The sequence below is a fragment of the Chiloscyllium punctatum genome, chromosome 37 (assembly GCF_047496795.1).
Source record: "Chiloscyllium punctatum isolate Juve2018m chromosome 37, sChiPun1.3, whole genome shotgun sequence".
In the NCBI taxonomy this organism is placed as follows: domain Eukaryota; kingdom Metazoa; phylum Chordata; class Chondrichthyes; order Orectolobiformes; family Hemiscylliidae; genus Chiloscyllium; species Chiloscyllium punctatum.
In genome coordinates, this window is record NC_092775.1 from 68918982 (window position 1) to 68937981 (window position 19000).

Below are 19000 nucleotides of genomic sequence, written 5' to 3' on the forward strand. Positions count from 1 at the left end.
TGTAGCAATCTGATTAAAGTGTATAACATTTTAAAGGACTTTGACAAGGTAGATACGAGAAGGCAGTTTCCCTTAGTTAGAGATTTTAGAGCTGGAGATCATTGTCTCAGGTAGTTTAAGATTGGAATCAGATAGATGTTTTTTTCATTTATAGAGTATTGTGACTAATTGGAACGTTTTGTCCCATAAGCTATGGATGGTCAGTTGTTGAGTATTTTCAGGATGGAGATTGATAGGTCTTTGTACACTAAAAAAAACTCAAAAGATATGAGGTTAAAGTGGAAAAATGGAGTTGAAGTGGAAGATTAAATATGATCTTATGAAGTAGCAATATAACTCAAAAGGCCATATTGTGGCAGGGCCAGTTGGGAAAACAGTTACCATCTTTTTTATGATTCTGAACTTTATAGAAGGGGTATAGAGTTAGAAAAAGACATGAAGAAGATAAACCTCTAATATAGATTATTTCACCCTTAATTGGATTATTTTGTTAGGCTCTAGGCACTACATTTTAGGAAATATGAGAAGACAATTGAGAAAATGTGAAATACTGTGGGAATGGGGATCTCTAGTTATCTAGAGAGACGAAAGAAGCTGGGAGTGTGCTCCTTTTGAAAAAAGAATATAATGTTTAACATTGTGAGGTGTCTGATCTGAGTAGATAGGCAAACAGTGTTCCTTTTGTCAGAAACTGGAGAACAATGAACAAGTGTGAATGGTTACAGTCTGGAGTACATTAGCTGAAAGTGTGGAACTTTGAACGAAACTTGTCCAATTACCTAAAATCAAAAGATTTGAGTGTTGCAGGGGTACAATAAGGATGAGGTGAGCTCCTCTTATAGCTGGAACCTTTCAGTGTTTCAGCAAAAGGAAAGAGGTACATCACCGTAGGTTTTGCTTTTAAGCCAAATGTATTGCTACATTTGAAATGAACAAAGTATACCGAATCTCCCAGAGCCCAACTGCTCCTAATTTCACTATATATATTATTTCCAAAATGGTAGATAATAGTACAGTTGCAGGATTTTCTTTTCCCCGGTCTATGTCTGAAGGCATAGAGGTCTGCTAGCTTGTTATTCATCACCAGAGTGCTGATTCTTCTTGTATAAGCCTCAGCAATAGAATTTGTTGAAGTACACGACAAGTCTGACCATAACCTTCTGTTGCTTTCAGACAAATGCACTGTCATGCTAATGTCATTTGTAAGAACCTGGAGTAGAGGTTGTGATATGAACCAGTAGTAGACCAGCTGAGATTGGCTGACACTTCATAGGCCAGCATCAAACCACTAAAAATAAAAGCTGTGCTGCTGGCTTGCTCCCTAAATACTAATCTATTGTGGCGTGACTAAATTACACTCCATTCATTACAATGCGAGATTGGGTTTAACAATATTAGGAATAATGGAATGTGTTGTTAATGGTATTTAGTTAACTGAATGAAATTGTAAAATATTACGTTAAATTGCATCATTAATGTTATTGTGTATATTATATTTCCTCCACAGATGTGCAACGTTTCCTGTCTAAGTCACAGACTGGATCTAATCCTCAGCATACGTGAATTTCCAGAAACCATTGATGACCTTTTGCCGGTATATATTGTTATACAATAGTAACAACAGAAAAAAATACATTCAGTAGAGTGATTCCCTCTTAGTTATTACTGTTGAAACATAAAACTGACAGATGCAATTAAATTCAAGTTGAGAAAGTTCGTCTGCAGATACAGCAGGTAATAAGGAGGGCAAAAGGAATTTTGGAATTTATTGCTGTAGGAATTGAGTATAAAAGCAAGGGCATTTTGTTGCAATTATACGAGAGATTGGTGAAGGCACATTTGGAGTACTGTGTACAGTTTGTTCCCCTACCTGAAAAAGGACATAATTGGATTGGAGGCAGTTCAGAGAAGCTTCACTAAATTAATTCCAGAGATGAAAGGCTTGTCTTATGAGGAGAGGTCAAGCAGTTTAGGTTTACACTTGCTAGAGTTTAGAAGGATGAAAGGAAATCCAATTGAGATATAAAATATACTAAAGGGGATTAACAAAATAGACACAGAGTAGATATTTCTGCTTGTGGGGCAGTCTAGAATAAAAGGTCAAGTTTTAGGCTAAGGGGTAGCAGATGTAAAACTGAAATGAGGAGGAATTACTTCTCTTAAAAAAACATCATGAGTCTGTTGAATCCATCATAGAGTGTGATGGATGTCAGGGAACTGAAAAAAATTTAAAGAAAGCGATAGGCAAATTTTTAATAATAGGTTAAAGAGTTAGGGGAGTGGGCAGGAAATTAGAGTGGAGGCTGAGATGAGATCAGCTGTGATCTTATGAAATGGCAAAACAGGAATTGCCAATAACTGCCCATAGTTGTTGTGAAAAACTCCATTCCTTCATTGGACAAACCTCCGTCATTTCTGGTGAATACCCTTTGAACCTGTGCCATTTTGTTGTTGAGCCACCCCGCAAATTGCACCAAACATGTCATTGTCATGATCAGCTGGAAGTATGTCCACATGCAGCAAGCTTGCTCAGCATACAGATGGCCTGAAGTTAGTCCCAGAATGCTGCAATTCATTCCACAGATATAAAATGCCACCCAAATATAAAGTAGACAAAGAGGAGGCTGGAAGAGCACAGCAAGCCAGGCAACATCAGGAGGTGAAGAAGACAATGTTTCAGGGGTAACCCTTTCTCAGGACTGGGAGTGTGTGAGCGGTGGGGCAGGATGGTGAGGTGAGAATAGGGGAAGACATGTAGAGGGTATGACCTGGTTGGTCAATGGGAGGGATGAATCTGGTAGGTGGCTGAGAGGAATGGAAGGTGGGGGGAGGGCTGGAAAGGGGCTGTGAAGGGAGTCAGGGGAAGGGAAGGAAGGTTATTTGAAATTGGCGAACTCAACGTTGAGTCCTTCGGGCTGTAGGCTGCCCAGGTGGAAGGTGAGGTGTTGTTCCTCCAATTTGCAGTTTGGTTTGTTGTGGCAATGGAGGAGGCCAAGGATGGTCATGTCGGAAAGGGAAGGGGAATTAAAATGGGCAGTGACTGGGAAGTCAGGTCAGTCCCTGTGGGCCCAGCTGAGATGCTCAGTGAAACATGCCCTGAGTTTACATTTGGTCTCCCCGATGAAGAGAAGACCACATCGGGAGCACGGGTTACAGTAAACTAGGTTGGAAGAGAAGCCTAGTTTACTATATCTGGTACTCCCAATGTGGTCTTCTCTACATTGGGGAGACCGAACATAAGCTAAAGGACCTGACCTCCCAGTCACTGCCCATTTTAATTCCCCTTCCCACTCCCATTCCGACATGACCATGCTTGGTCTCCTCCATTGCCACAATGAATCCAACCACAAATTGGAGGAATAACACCTCATTGTCCACCTGGGCAGCATGTAGCCCGGAGGACTCAACATTGAGTTCTCCAACTTCAAATATCCTCCCTTCCCTTCCCAGCCCCTCCCCTCCCCTCCTCCTTTCCACTCCTCCCAACCACCAACTGGATTCATCCCTTCCATCAACCAACTAGGTCGTACCCTCTACATGTCTTAACCTATTCCCACCTCACCCCCCTGCACCCCCCACCCCCTTTATCTGCAGCTCACCTTACACCCACCCCCAGTCCTGAAGAAGTCCACCTCCTGATACTGTCTGGCTTGCTGTGTTCTTCCGGCCTCGAGCTTGTCTTCCTTGGATTCCAACATCCGCAGTTTTTTGTCTCATATGAATTTAAAGGCCATCAATGCCAGGGTAGCACATGAAAGTCCTTTGAGGCCAGTGATCCTCGTTCACAGTAAATTGCAATTGTCTCCTGCAGAGCAGCAATGAGTTGTATTGAAATCCAACCCAGCCTCTGAATTGGTGTCCATTTTTGAAGCCACTACTGGCATGTGCACCTGCCTGTAATATAATCAATAATTTGCTTGTAAGTTTTAAGATTATAAAACAGTGGGGATTAACAATGTAGGAAGTGTAGGATTGTGTCTTAGACAGTCCTGTTACTAGTAGGTGTCATTGGACTTCTGTGATACAACAACCCCTTAAGGATTTATTTTCATCACATGGTCCAGATTGTAATTGCACATTTAACAGTCCATATTTTACAGCCAGTGATGAGCAAGCACTATTGCATTTGCTGACTTTGTGGCATTTTACTGCATGGTTTATAGTATTTAGAGCAATGTAGAATTGGATATTAGGAAGTTATGTGGATTCTGTATTGAATCTTGGTTACACAGCACTTTTGAGTACAGCTAAGAGAAAGTGAACACTGCAAATGCTGGAGTCGAGAGTGTGGTGCTGGAAAAGCACAGCTGGTCAGGCAGCATCAGGAATGAAGAGCTTATGCCCAAAATGTCGATTCTCCTGTTCCTCAGATGCTCCCTGACCTGTGCTGTTCTAGCACCACACTCTCGACTTTTGATACAGCATTAAGTTCAGGATACAAAGGTACTGAAGAGCTGTAGAAACTGCTTGTAAGTTTGATACCAGAACTTCATATGCTTGTGTATCAGGAAGAAATTGACAATTTGGATCTTTTCTTTTTAATAAAAGAAGGTTAAAGGGTGACCAAATAGAATTATTTAAAATCGTGGAATATGTTGACAAAGTGAATGTGGAGAGAATGTCTCCTGTTGTGGGGAAGAGATTAACAAGAGATCATCACCATAAGATAGTTGCCAACACTTTCATTGGGAAATTCAGAATAGTCAGAATGTGGAACTTGTGACCACAGAGAGTGATTTGATGTGAATAGATGCGTTTTAGGGGATGGTAGACAAGCATCTGAGGGAGAATAAATGGTAGATTTAGATGCGAAAAGATGTGAGGAGGTTAATCTGGAGTTAACTACTGGTATGAACTGGTTGGACCAAATGGTTTATTTCTGTGATAAAAAGCAGTTACTGTGGATGCTAGAAGTCTGAAACAAACTCTGACCTGCTGAACTTTTCCAACATTTTCAATGTATAATTCTTTGGAGGGCTTGAAATGTTAACTCCACCTCTATCTCCACAGATGAACGTTTCTGCAGTAGTACTCAGTGCTGTTTATCCTAAATCCTATGTCATGTAAGAAAATGTGGTGCCCAGGGGATTCAGTACATGTGTCATCAAGATTGTCCTGTCTTCTTAATTAACTACATTTTCAAATCCTTACTAAAACGTGGACCGTTAGACCAGAAAGTTTGTTTAAAATGTAGTTAAATGTACAATCATGTGCAGAGAGAACTAAGAATCATGGAATTAAGAGAGAGTTTTCAGAATGATGGAATTAATGGAAATTTTTAAAGAAAGTAACAATAATTGAGATCTGAAATAAGGGAATCTCATAGTTGAAAAGTCAATTTGCAGTACCAGTGACCCTGTTTGGCAGAGGTTAAGTTCCACTATGCTTTTAAAATAAGATCACTTACACTTGAGTGATTAAGGCCTAGCTTTTTCTGGTATACTCATAAGGTATCTGTGAGGTACATACCACAGAATCCCACATCTGTATTAATGTGAACATTACTCTGAGATATCAGTGCCAGGATGCTTTGGGATCAGCATGTCAAATTTGACATATCTGCCTGATTTTCATGTTTAATGGTATGTGTATGAATGTCAGAAATTGCTGTCTGCTCTACTTCTTTATAATCATGAGTACTATTAGCCTCATTGTCATTCTCATCTTCAAACCTAAACCATTGTAAAGCCTCATTTAAATGTGGGACTACGCAACTTGCTTTGTAACGATTAGACTAGATATCAGAAGATAGTAAATACAGCTGCAGCAATATTGATGTTTGACGTAAAACAAAAAGTTCATGCTGTTAAAAGTTTGTGAAGGAGAAAATGAAAAACACAAATATGGAACCATTTTAAAATTAGGTCACAGTTTCCATCACAGCTGACAGATCCTATTGCCAGAAATGATATATTGTGATGATGCTTTGGTCAAAGCATGACCCAGATTTTCGATTGTGTTTTCACTGTTGTTGAATGTGTGCTGGGATTAGCTTTCTGCTCTCCCATCTGTCTGTGGTTTGAGACTTACTCCACATGCCTCCACTTGTACATCAGCTCAGGGGAAGTTAGGAGAATATTCTTTGTTCAGCATTTTAAAGGTATAGGTAGCTAGAAGCCATAAAATGTAGTTGCCTGATGCCAATAAATTGCTAGCAATCCACCCACTGGATGTCATTATTGGTGATTCTTTTATCAACTTGATTACTATTTAGGCAGGCATCTGACAGATGTAATGCAGAAAGAAGATTTTAGGTACTGCAGTATAAGCCAGGTTAAATATTCATACACTCCACCATTGTAGCATTATGTCAGAAGAGGATATTAACTGCAGGATATCCTGCAGCAACTCATCAAGATTTCTTTGACAGTAGTCTCAAATTTACAACCTTATCCAACCAGAGGATCAAACAAAACAGGAACATAAGGACACCTTCTCCAAGTCTCTCCCCAGTTTAACAAAGATGTATGTCACTATCCCTTCTCCATCAGTGGGCTAAAATCCTGACACTTTGATCTTTGGGAATGCTTTCAACATATGCCTCCTGCCTACCCCTTGGGCAGCGCAGTGGCAGAGAAGTTAGCACTGTTACCTCACAGCACCAGGGACCTGAGTTTGATTCCAGCTTTAGGTGACTGTCTGTGTGAAGTTTGTACATTCTCCCCATGTCCGCACAGGTTTCCTCTGGGTGCTCTGGTTTCCTCCCAGTTCAAAGATGTGCAGACTCAGTGAATGGGAACTATGCATTTCAGAGGGTTGGTGCAGACTTGATGGGCTGAATGGCCTCTTTCTGCATTGTCGGGTATCTATGATTCTGTGTGAACTGCAGTGATTATACTTTACTTGACCTCCATTCTCATGAAGCACCTGCCAATTTCATATTGACGGTACTATGTAAATGCAAGATGTTATTCAAGGCAACGTTCTACCACCATGTACTTAAAGACACCTAGAGATGGACTGTAAAGGATGACCCTGCCAGTGATGCCCAAAGCTAAGAATACACTTAGATGGATACCTGTGAATTTATCTCTCTCTCCCTGAGTCTTTCTCAGAAGATGCAAGTCAACCAGAGCATGCAGCCCAGGAATGTTCTGAAATCTGCTCCCAGGTTCCATTTGGTCAAACATTTGTGCCTTTGTTTTCAAGGAAACCAATCCATGAGGAAAGGAAAACAGTTCACTCAATTGTCCTGTTGAAATTAGTGGAGAGTGTCTAAGTATTTAAACCAAAATAGGCTCATATACCAGAGACTATTTCCAGGTTTCTGAGGCAGGGAATTTCCTTTGTGTGTAGCCCATCATCTCCCATCAGTCATTTATGCTAAAGCTGAGAACTCACCAGTTGTATTATTTAAAATCTAACCACAATAATCACGTGATGTGCTAAATAGGCAAGTTGGCTTGATTGTGTGCCACATGAACAAATAAAATCCAATATATATTTTTTACAAGAATACTCAATATAGTAAGATGTATGGTGGTAGAGTTATTTGACATCTTTCAGACTTAACAACATTAAACAACAATCTATGGCAATAAATGAGCAGTGAATTGTCTGCATCTTTTAAATTGTATTCTCTTCCACCGCAATTCTGTTTAATCAGAGAAATGAAGAGTTAAATTCCTCGGCTGTGGAAAAGCCATTTATACCCTTCCTTCATTTGTGAGACTTCAGTGAATCCACTGCTAAACTAGTCCCATCTGCCTCCCTGCCTTCTTTGTGTATAAGTGCATTCTTTAGAGTTGAATGACTCGTGAGTGAGATACCAATCATAGCCTGACATATGTATTTGTAATAAGCATTCGGAAACATAGTCTGGTATAATTTCTGCAGGTTATCTGCAAATTAGGATGATGAAGAGAGGATTAAAAAGGTTGTTTAAGTTGTGAATTTCATATTTAACCTCTCCCCAATGCGTTGTACTAGAGGCTGACATGTTCAATAGATGCAATTTGATTCCAGGTAGTATCACTGTGGTTGCTATGGAGAAAGGTAACTGAAGTTTCTGAACATATTCTGCATCAGTAGTTTGATGCTTCATGCTGCTCCTTGGATGCAGCAGGCAGTTGTCAACAAATGTGTATTAGCTTTATTTGACAAGCACAAGTTCTTTACTCTGAGTACTTAAAATAAATCACAGCATAATTTGTGTTGTCATTGATGTGTTATGTGTTGTGCCCATTCCATGTGAAATAATGGAATGTACCTGTCTATGAGTTAATTTCTAATTCAGCCTCAGCATTGCATTTACTGGTCTGAGTACTACTTATTCTATAAATTCTTGCATCTGCCCATGATAGATGTTGAATGTAGCTTTCTCCCTGGAGTATGTTATTGACTTTCTGATAAAACTCTGCTTTGCTTGCTCTGAAGAAGAAAGAAAAGAAATGAGAAAGGAAAACGAACAGGCAGAATATAGCCACACTACTCTGCCTAGCTAGAGTGAGGGGGGGCGGCGGGGGGAGTGGATCATAGAAACATAGCAACATGGGAAAAAGGAGCAAGAACAGGCCATTCAGCCCTTTGAGTCTGCTCTTCCATTCAATATGTTATAGCTGTTCATCCAACTTAGTACCTCATTCATGCATCTTCCCCATAGCCTTTGATCCCTTTAACTCTAAGAAATATATCCAACTCCTTGAAGGTATTTGATATTTTGGTCTCAACCACTTTCTGTGACAGAGAATTCCACAGGCTCACCACTTTCTGGATGAAGAAATTTCTCTTTATTCCAGTCCTAAATGGCCGACCCTGTATCCTCAGCTAGTGACCCCTGTTTCTGAACTCCCTGGTCTTTGGGAGCATGTGTTACTCTATCTAGTCCTGTTAGAATGTTATGGATTTAAGGTAGGATAATATGAAAGTTGTTAAAGTAATGAACTTTTCAAGTGCCAGTTCCAGTGGAGGATTCTGACAGTGAGAAGACTTAAAACACAAAAATGAATATCATCGGGGTGAGATGAAACGTTAAAATTTCCTGTTCATCCTGTCTATGCCCTACATAATTTTATGCAAATCAATAGGCCCCTGCTCACTACCCACCTCTCCCCAATCTCCTCTGCTCCAAGGAAAACAACTACAGCCTGTCCAACATCACTTCGTGACTAAAACTCTCCAGCCCAGATAGCATCTCAGTAAATCTCCTCTGTACCCTCTCCAGTGCGACCACATCCTGGTCTAACACCTCCGGTATTAAAGGGGACAGGACAAGGGGTGAATCACTTTAAGTAGTCAGAGAGTTGCATTAAGGTCATATTGTCATTGAGTCATAGCAGTGAAAAAGGACATTTGGTTAATTGAGTCTGCGCTAATTAAAAACATCCACCTAAACCATTCTAAGAGAAATCAAGGACTGCAGATGCTGGAGATCAGAATCGAAAAATGTGGCTCTGGAAAAGCACAGCTGGTCAGGCAACATCAGAGGAGCAGAGAGTTGACATTTCGGGCATAAGCACTTCGTCAGGAACCTAACTATTCTAATCCCATTTTCCATCATGAGGCCCCTAGTTTGTATGTCTTAGTATTGCAAGTGCACATCTTAATACTTCTTGCTGGAGGTGGGTTAGTCATTACAATGTTTTATCAAACCTGGTAGCCCCTGGTTTAATTTGCTTTTTAAAATGTGAAACTGAATTTTGCCATCCCTTGGAGGCAGGTTGGGAGATTGGAAAACTGGCAGAATGCTTCAGGAAGGTGTTAGGTGGCAAGTTCTCACCATGCCATTTTGTTTGCCAGCTTCTTTACCTCTGACAGTCAGCCTAGCCAGAGGCCAATTGAACCACTTGTCAATTAACAGCTTCCTGCTGTGTCCATGGCATTTTAATAGTAGGTTGCAATGTTGCAGTGGGAGACAATCAGGTAAAGCTTGACCATTTAGCAAGAGAAATTCTAGCAAGATCTTAATAATAACTCGTATGGGTAGGCTATGCTAAAGTACAAGCACCAAGGATCATGGTGTGCATGTCTACCAGTCCCTTAAGGCATCTGGAAAGGTAGATAGCGTTTAAGAAGGCATATGGGATGCTTACCTTTCCTAACTGAGGCATAAAGAGCAGAGATGTGATGCTGGAGCTTTATAAAATGTTGGTTAAGCCACAGCTAGAGTGTTCTATGCAGTTTTGGAACCTAGATTATAGGAAGAATGTAGTCACACTGGAGGGGATGCAGAGGATATTTACCAGGATGTTGCCAGGGCTGAAACGTTTCAGTTCCAAAGAGAGATTGGTCAGAATGGGATTGTTTTCTTTGGAGCAGAGGAGACTGAATCATGGTGGGGGGTGTGGGGAGGGGGGTTGTTGGGTTGAGTAAATGATTGATTTGTATAAAATTGAGGGGTGTAGACAGGGTGGACAGAGAGAAATCATGCCCCTTGGTTGAGAGATCAATGACAAGGGCACATAGATTTAAGGTAAGGGTGCCACGAGTTGAGAGGGGATGTGAGGGAAATGTGTTTTTTATCCAGAGGGTGGTAGGAATCTGGAACTCCTTGCATGTAAGGGTGGTAGAAGCAGAAACCTTCGTAATATCTAAGAAGTATTTAGGTGTGCACTTGCAATGTAAAGACGTACAAAGGATGCAATCATCTCAACACCCACAAACGAAGCTGCATTAGAACATTATTTCAATGAGCCACCACATACTGCAGCACAGAGGAACTATGCAGAGCAGAGGAAAATCACTTATACAGTGTATTCAAGAAGAACAGGTACACATTGATCACAGTCCGCCGATTTCTAAGCAACAAACTCCAACAAACAGATAAAACACGTCCAGAAACCCTAGCCATTCTCCTCTACATTAAAGGCATCTTGGAAATGACTGCCAGACTATTCAGACCTCTTGGCATCATGGTAGCCCAAAAACCCACCAACACATTAAAACAGCAGCTGATGAACTTGAAAGACCCCATACAAACAACAAGCAAAACCAATGTCATTTACAAAATACCTTGCAAGAACTGTAACAAACATCATGTTGGTCAAACAAGCAGAAATCTAGTTACTAGGAAACATGGACATCAACTAGCCACAAAATAACATGACTGTCTCTCACTAGTTTCCTTACATACAGATGAGGAAGGACACCACTTTGGCTGGGACAACACATCCATCCTCAGACAAGCCAAACAGAGACACGCACTAGAATTCCTAGAAGCATGGTATTCCAATTGGAACTCTATCAACAAATACATTGACTTAGATCCCATTTACCACTCGCTGAGAAAAATAACAGGAAATGGCATCACAGGAAATGATGTCACCACAGGAAATGACATCACCAACCCAATGAAACCTAAACACATTAAATAGAAAGTGGGCCATACCACCAGTGCTTCATCCGGAGGCTCACTGATAATGTTACCGAGTATGGTGATGAAATATCTGAAAGCGAACCTTCCAGCTCAGCGAGCAAACCTACATCAAGACCCTCAACCTGAGCTTCAAATCTTCTCAAAATTCATAAATATCCATTGAATGTACAACTTCCTCCGGGATTGATTAATTTCTTCTTTACTGTAAACCTCTAAGCTCGCCATCACATGAAGGGTTACCCTATTATGTTGAACACTCTCCTGTAGCTTCTCTCGCTCTGTCACCAGAAAGTAAGGCATATATTTGTGTCTGTTTAAACCAAGTACATCAAGCCCTTCAAAAGCCTTTTGCAGAGCCTCCTATTCACTGTTGTTCAAGTTTTGGGGCTTGCCCCCTTCACACGTTGCTATATTCTTGTGTGGAAAATGGAGATTAAAGCCCGTACAAGCAAAGGAGGCAAATCAGCTACTTCTTCTGCATTCTATTAGATCATGACTGATCTGTATCTCAATTCCATCCACCCACTTTTGTTCCATAAACTTTAACGCCCACACCCATCAACCAGCCAATAATCTGATTTTTGAAACATTCAATTATCCTAGTCTTTTTATAAAGAGAGAAGGTTCCAGATTTCAATTGCTGTTGTAGGAAGACTTGAGAAAATATTCTCTTGTTCTGGACCTCCCACAAGTGGAAAATGTTACTCTCTATCTGCTTATCAACTTTTTTTTTTAAGATTCGATTACTTACAGTGTGGAAACAGGCCCTTCGGCCCAACAAGTCCACACTGACCCGCCATTTTAACCCTTCACCTAACACTACGGCCAATTTAGCATGGCCAATTCATCTAACCAGTGCATTTTTTTTTGGATTGTGGGAGGAAACCCGTGCAGACATAGGGAGAATGTGCAAACTCCACACAGAGAGTCGCCTGAGGTGGGAATTGAACCCGGGTCTCTGGTGCTGTGAGGCAGCAGTACTAACCACTGTGCCACCATACCTTAAGTACTTATAGTTGATCTCTCGCTAATCTTTTGTACTGAAAGAAAGACAACTCTATTGTGTGTAACCTGCCCTTATAATTTAATGCTTTTAGCTCAGATGGCATTCTGCTTCCAATTTAAGGTCAGTGTATCCTTCATGAGGAACAATGACCTGAACTGACTGAGGTAGAGGTAGTCCTTGCTGTGCATGGCTCTCCTTAATATTATTTTATTCAACTATCAATTATCTTTAATGCCTGGTTCTTCAAATGACTTTGGCATTTCCAGCTTAAAGTTATCGCCCCTTTCTAGTTTGCCTCATGGCATTTCTTCCAATACCAGCACCACCACCTGCCTTTCCTTAACTTCCTGCCTTGACCTTGCCTCTTCTGCATTGTTCTTGCCTCCCCTCTCATTGCCTCAGATAATGCCTGTGTTCACTAACCTTTCAATTTCTTTTGTATTTGTCCACTAGCTTTTGTTTTCTATACTGCGCTGCTAAAATCTCTCTGGACCCCTGAGTTCTAGCTTTTTACCATTTAGAAAATAGTTTGATCTTATTTTCTTTTGTCCAAAATAATGGTTTCATACTTCCTCACATGGAACTCCATTTGCCAGTATATTGCACTCATTTAATCTTTCAAAGTCTCTTTGTCATTTGTCTATTTACCATGCCATTCAACTTCATGTTGTTAGGATACTTAGATGAATGTCTCTTTATTCCTTCATCTAAATGATTTGTACATATATTTGAACAGTTGCCATTCCAGTATTGATGTTTGGGGAAGGTCGTGGGTCATATGCTGCCAGTTTAAGTACTTTCTGTCTCCTATGTCTTAACAAATTTCTCACCCATATCAGCAAGTCACCCACAAACCGATATGCACGAACAGGTTGGTAGAGGTTCTTCACTCTTCAAGTAGACGCATTATGCACACCATGCGATCCCACCTTACTGCCTAGTCTGATGACACTCTTGGGCCTTCTACAGGAGCAGAGTATCAACATGTTGTTTGCTGTGAACATCAACAAAGTGAACTGTCATGCATTTGTCCTGTCAGAAAGGGAATGGGGACAGCAGATCATGTGTTAGCACTGGTACAACCAAGATTTTTTGGCATTTTTATATTCTGAACATGGGTTCCCGTAGGAACCAATTAGCTGAGGACCAGCCTTCTACAATATGTGGAGAATGTTTTTGTTTGAACTAATGAGAAGACCTGACCAAAGTATATAATCTGTCAATTTAATCAGTTGCTATTTCTTTACTGGGTATCAAGAATTTAAAAGTGAATAAAAATTTTGAAAGCTGATCTTTTTGTGGGGGCAGAGAGAAGGCAGAAGGAAATTTGAAGAAGTTTAAAAAAAAGCTCAATTGGTGTTTACGAGATTGTGAAATGATTGACAGAAGCTTAACCAGAGCAAGTATTCAGTGCTGCAAAAGAATCAACTACCAAGAAGCATATTAAAAAGAAAAATAAAGTTCAGAACAGAAAGGAGAATCTTATTACACAAGAGATAGGAAATGTAGAGAAAGTTGCCAAAGAAATTAACTGAGCTGAGAAGGAATGATGTACTTCTTGACATCAAGGGGGGAATAAATTGTATTAATAAATCATGTATTGTCAATTTAGAACAGATTGCTGAAATCCAAATAGGTCCGATTCTTTCAAAGTGGATCGGAATTTCTATTTTAGACTAGATGAGGCACAGCATTGCCACTTTAGAGTGTAAGAGGAAGAGTAGGTAGTTCAAGCCCTCAAACCTGCTCTGTCATTCATTGCTCATCTCATCTTGGCCTCACGTTCATGTTCCTGCTTGTTCTCTATAACCGTTCAACCCATTAATAATTAGAAATCTGCCTGTCTCTTCCCTTAATTTATACAGTGTCCGCCATACCTCAGGGTTGTGAATTCCACAAATTGTCAATCATTTTGAGAGAAGTAATGCCTCCTCCTCATTTGTATTAAATCTGCCACCCCTTAGCATAAAATTGTGACCTCCCTTCCTAGATTGCCCCACAAAGGGAACATGTACTTGACACTAAATTTGTTTATTCCCCTTCAACATCTTATATGCCTCAATCCGATCTCTTCTCATTCTTCTAAACTCTACTGAGTGTAGGCTGAGAATGCATAATCTCCTCTCACAACTCAAGTCAGAGAGTCATAGAGATGTACAGCATGGAAACAGATCCTTCAGTCCTACTCATCCATGCTAACCAGATATCCCAACCCAATCTAGTTCCATTTGCCAGCACTTGGCCCATATCTCTCTATTCCCTTCCTATTCATAACCCATCCAGATACCTTTTAAATGTTGTAATTGTCCCAGACTTCATCACTTCCTCTGGCAGCTCATTCCATGCACATACCATCCTCTGCTTGAGAAGGTTGCCCATTAGGTCCCTTTTAAATGTTTCCTCTCTCACCCTAAACCTATGCTGTCTAGTTCTGGGAAAAGACTTTGTCTATCTATCCTATCCATGCCTCTCATGATTTTATAAATTCTAAAATGTCACCCCTCAGCCTCTGATGTTGCAGGGAAAAGAGCCCCAATCTATTCAGCCTCTCCCTGTAGCTTAAACCCTCCAACCCTGGCAACATGCTTGTAATTCATTTCTGAAACCTTTCAAATTTCACCTCATCCTTCCAATAGGACTGAGACCAGAATTGCACACAATGTTCCAAAAGTGACCTAACCAATGTTCTGTACAGTTGCAACATGACCCCCCAACTCCCATACTCCATACTCTGACCAATAAAAGAAAGCATTCCAAACGCCTTCTTCACTATCCTATCAACCTGCAACTCCACTTTCAAGGAGCTATGAACCTGCACTCCAAGGTCTCTTTGTTTAGCAACACTCCCTAGGACCTCACCATTAAATGCTGTCCTGATTTGCCTTCCCCAAATGCAGCACCTCACATATATCTAAATTAAACTCCATCTGCTACTCCTCAGCCCATTGGCCCATCGGATCAAGAACCCATTTTACACTGAGGTAACCTTCTTCGCTGTCCACTACACCTCCAATTTTGGTGTCATCTGCAAACTTACTAACTGTACCTCTTATGCTCGCATCCAAACCATTTATGTAAATGACAAAAAGTAGAGGACCCAGCACCAATCCTTGTGGTAAACCACTGGTCACAGGTCTCCAATCTGAAGAGCAACCCTTCACTATTGCCCTCTGTCTTCCACCTTTGAGCCAGTTCTGTATCCAAATGGCTAGTTCTCCCTGTATGCCATGTGACCTAACCTTGCCGACCAGTCTACCATGAGGAACCTTGTTGAACGCTTCACTGAAGTCCATACAGACCACATCCACTGCTCTGGCCTCATCAATCCTCTTTGTTACTCCTTCAAAAAATTTATTCAAATTAGTGAGACTTGATTTCCCATGCACAAAGCCATGTTGATTATCCCTAATCAGTCCTTGCCTTTCCAAATACATGTAAATCCTATCCCTCAGGATTCCTTCCAACAACTTTCATTCTGCACCTTCTCTGAGGTATCCTTGATCTGGTCACCAGGGAGGAAATATATCATTCTGGTTTCTAGCTGCTGGCCACAGAAATTTCTGTCTGTGCTTCTGACTAGAGAGTCTCCTAACAGAATCAATTGCTTAGAACCCGATGCACCTCTCATTACATTAAGCCAGTCCCAGTCCCAGTCCCAGAAACTTGGCTCTTCGTGCTGCATTCCACTGAGAGTCCATCACCACCTACATTTTCTAAAATGGCATATTTATTTGAGATGGGAATAGGCACAGGCACTCCTGCACTATCTGCCTCCCTCTCTTACCTTCCCATGGCAGTGACCCATCTACCTGACTGTATCTGTGGTTCTTCTCCCTCCCTATAACTGCCATCCCTCCTAGCTACTGTAAATTCCTCATTGCCTCTAACTCCTGCTCCAACTGATCCATGCAATCTGATAGGATTTGCCACCAAAGACCATTCCTGCAGATATAATGCAGAGGGGTGCAGAGGAGATGAGGGGTACAATTGGGCGGCACGGTGGCACAGTGGTTAGCACTGCTGCCTCATACGCACCAGAGACCTGGGTTCAATTCCCGCCTCAGGCGACTGACTGTGTGGAGTTTGCACATTCTCCCCGTGTCTGCGTGGGTTTCCTCCGGGTGTTCCGGTTTCCTCCCACAGTCCAAAGATGTGCAAGTCAGGTGAATTGGCCATGCTAAATTGCCCGTAGTGTTAGGTAAGGGGTAAATGTGAGTTGCACTTCGGCGGGTCGGTGTAGACTTGTTGGGCCGACACCGTAAGTAATCTAATCTAATATCTGTAACATGGAAATTCCCAAGAAGAGCACATCATTCTACTAAAGCCCATCTTTGCTCCTTCACAATCTACAGACCCAGAAAATAGCACCGTCTTATTGCTCTAAAAAGACACTACTCCAGGTTAACTTAGTACCTTTGTTTCATATTTTTAAAATTTAATCAAGTCATATCTCAATAAAACACATAATCCAAAAAGAAAACCTACTCTAATCTGTATTGTAGATTTACAGCAAGGTTACATGAAAAATCATGCACTTAGTTTCTGTGCTGTAAGCTGTACCCCACAGCTTTCTCCAAGGTCAGCTGTGAATTTTGTTGTTTGTTAACAAGTCTTTCATCTCTGGAATTGAGATATTGGGCAAGGTGCGTACCCAGCTGAAGCAAGGGCAGTTCAGTTCAGGATACCTCTCGGAGCAGTGGAGTGGATTAGTGCCTAAAACTGTAGTAACAGTAGCTGTTGTATCGAAAGGTTCTAAAGTAATGTTGACAGTGAATGCATGTGAAGTAAATGAGCAGGTGGTGTGCCTAATGAGAAAAATGGGTGAGGGGTACAATTGGCAGGCATGTAGGGAGGGCTGAGTGGCAGGTGGATGGAGGGGAGGGAGGATCGTGTTTAGGGTAGTTCAACAGTGTTTGAGTGGATGAGCTCAGAATGCTCCTTTCGATGGTTTTATTGTGGGAACCAGGATGTGGTGAGAGTTGGGCCAAGTCAGGACAGAGCAGAGTCATGCAGGTGTAAGTTGGAGATGAGGAGATGGATTGGGATGGTGTGGGACAAGAGGGATGGATGTCAGCTGCATTGAATGGTCTATCACAGAACTTCAGTGTATGCTTCAGCAGCCATTATTTCCCTATTGGAGAACCTAGACCATAAGGTCAGATTTTTTTGGAGCAGAAAAAAATCTGTGTGCTGCATTTGTCAGAATTACAATCACATCTTTAAATCTTCCCATTTATATCTGCAAATTTGCTGGAAGTGTAAACCGATAATAACAGAGAGAAATGACATCAGTGAATAACAGATCAAATTGGCCTATCCTTGACCATAGAGATTAAATAATTGAGAAAAAAAACAAGAAAGAATACAGGAGATTGGAATTAAAGAGGATGAATTCAATATCAAATCAGATAGATCAGAGATAAGGAGGGGGATTGAAAACTGGAATGGGAATGAAAGAAAAATTAACACAAATCGCAAGTAAGAAAGAAAATGTAAAACATGAAGTGTGACAATTTTAAAATCTCAGACAGTAATTCACAGCTTGAAGGAATGAGACTCCAATGTCTTTACGTATTCGTATTTTTGTCAAGGCATTGGTAGTTTCAACAAATATATCATTAGAAGAATTCAGACGCCTTTTATTCCAAGACTTAATTAATTTTTGATGACTTTAATTGACTATTATTATGCATTTGCAACAGATCACAGTAAATGACAGAAATGTTAAGAGTGAGATACTGTTTTCACAAAGTTAATGCCAGAGCAGTGCAGATCAACTTATGGTGATGTGCAGTTCGCACCTTGTCTCCTTCATTTCCAGAACGTTTGAGTTAATTTTCACAATAATAAGATACGATGCAAGAATTAATCAGAGATCAGACAGCATTTGTGAAGAGAGAGGGGGAGAAATATTAAACATTTCAGGTCAAAAACATCTTCCAAGACTGCATCAAGTTAATTGATAGAACATAACTTAATTGATTACAGCGGCAGGGAAAATGGGAGAGTAAATATAAAAACAGAGCAAACCAAATGTTGGCGGAATTCAAACCAAAAGAACTGCGGATGTTGTTAAATCAGAAACAAAAACAGAAATTGCTGGAAAAGCTCAGCAGGTCTGGCAGCATCTGTGGAGGAAAATCAGAGTTAACTTTTCAGGTCGAATGACCCTTCCTCAGAACCCCAGCAAGTCAGGCAGCACGTGCTGGGGAAACAATGTTAACATCTTGAGCCTAGTATGATTCTTCTTCATAATTAAACTTTTTCAGAACGGCTATTCCAGATGAAAAACTGTTAACTCTTTTTCTCTGCACAGATGCTGCCAGACCTGCTGAGCTTCTCCAGCATTCTGTATTTGTTTCAGATTTCCAGCATCCGCAGTAGTTTGTTTATAAGAAAAAGGCTGTGTTTGTGATCGGATGGAAGACTGGACAGATTAAATGAAAAAGAGGATGATAGGGCAAAGCAGGTGAGATTTGTAATGGGACAAGTGGAGAAACAGATGTGTCCAGGAAAATTGTAAAGTTTGAGAATATAAAATTGTCAAGTGTGAGGATAGACATGTGGATGAACATGGAATAGTGTAGGTGAGATAGGCTTCAGATTGGTTTCACAAGTTGGCGAACATTGAGGGCTGAGAGGCCTGTACTGTGCTGTAATGTTCAGCTGTTATCTGAAAG

At 40.9% G+C, this 19000-nt stretch overlaps 1 protein-coding gene across 1 annotated transcript in view; it reads left to right on the forward strand.

The window, feature by feature from the left end:
• LOC140463192 (uncharacterized) overlaps window positions 1-19000 on the forward strand; it is a 127890-nt gene that overhangs the window by 84816 nt on the left and 24074 nt on the right. Inside the window, exon 11 of the mRNA XM_072556983.1 lies at window positions 1508-1594. Within this exon, the coding sequence (XP_072413084.1) occupies window positions 1508-1594 (87 nt within the window). The remainder of the gene's footprint in view (window positions 1-1507; window positions 1595-19000) is intronic.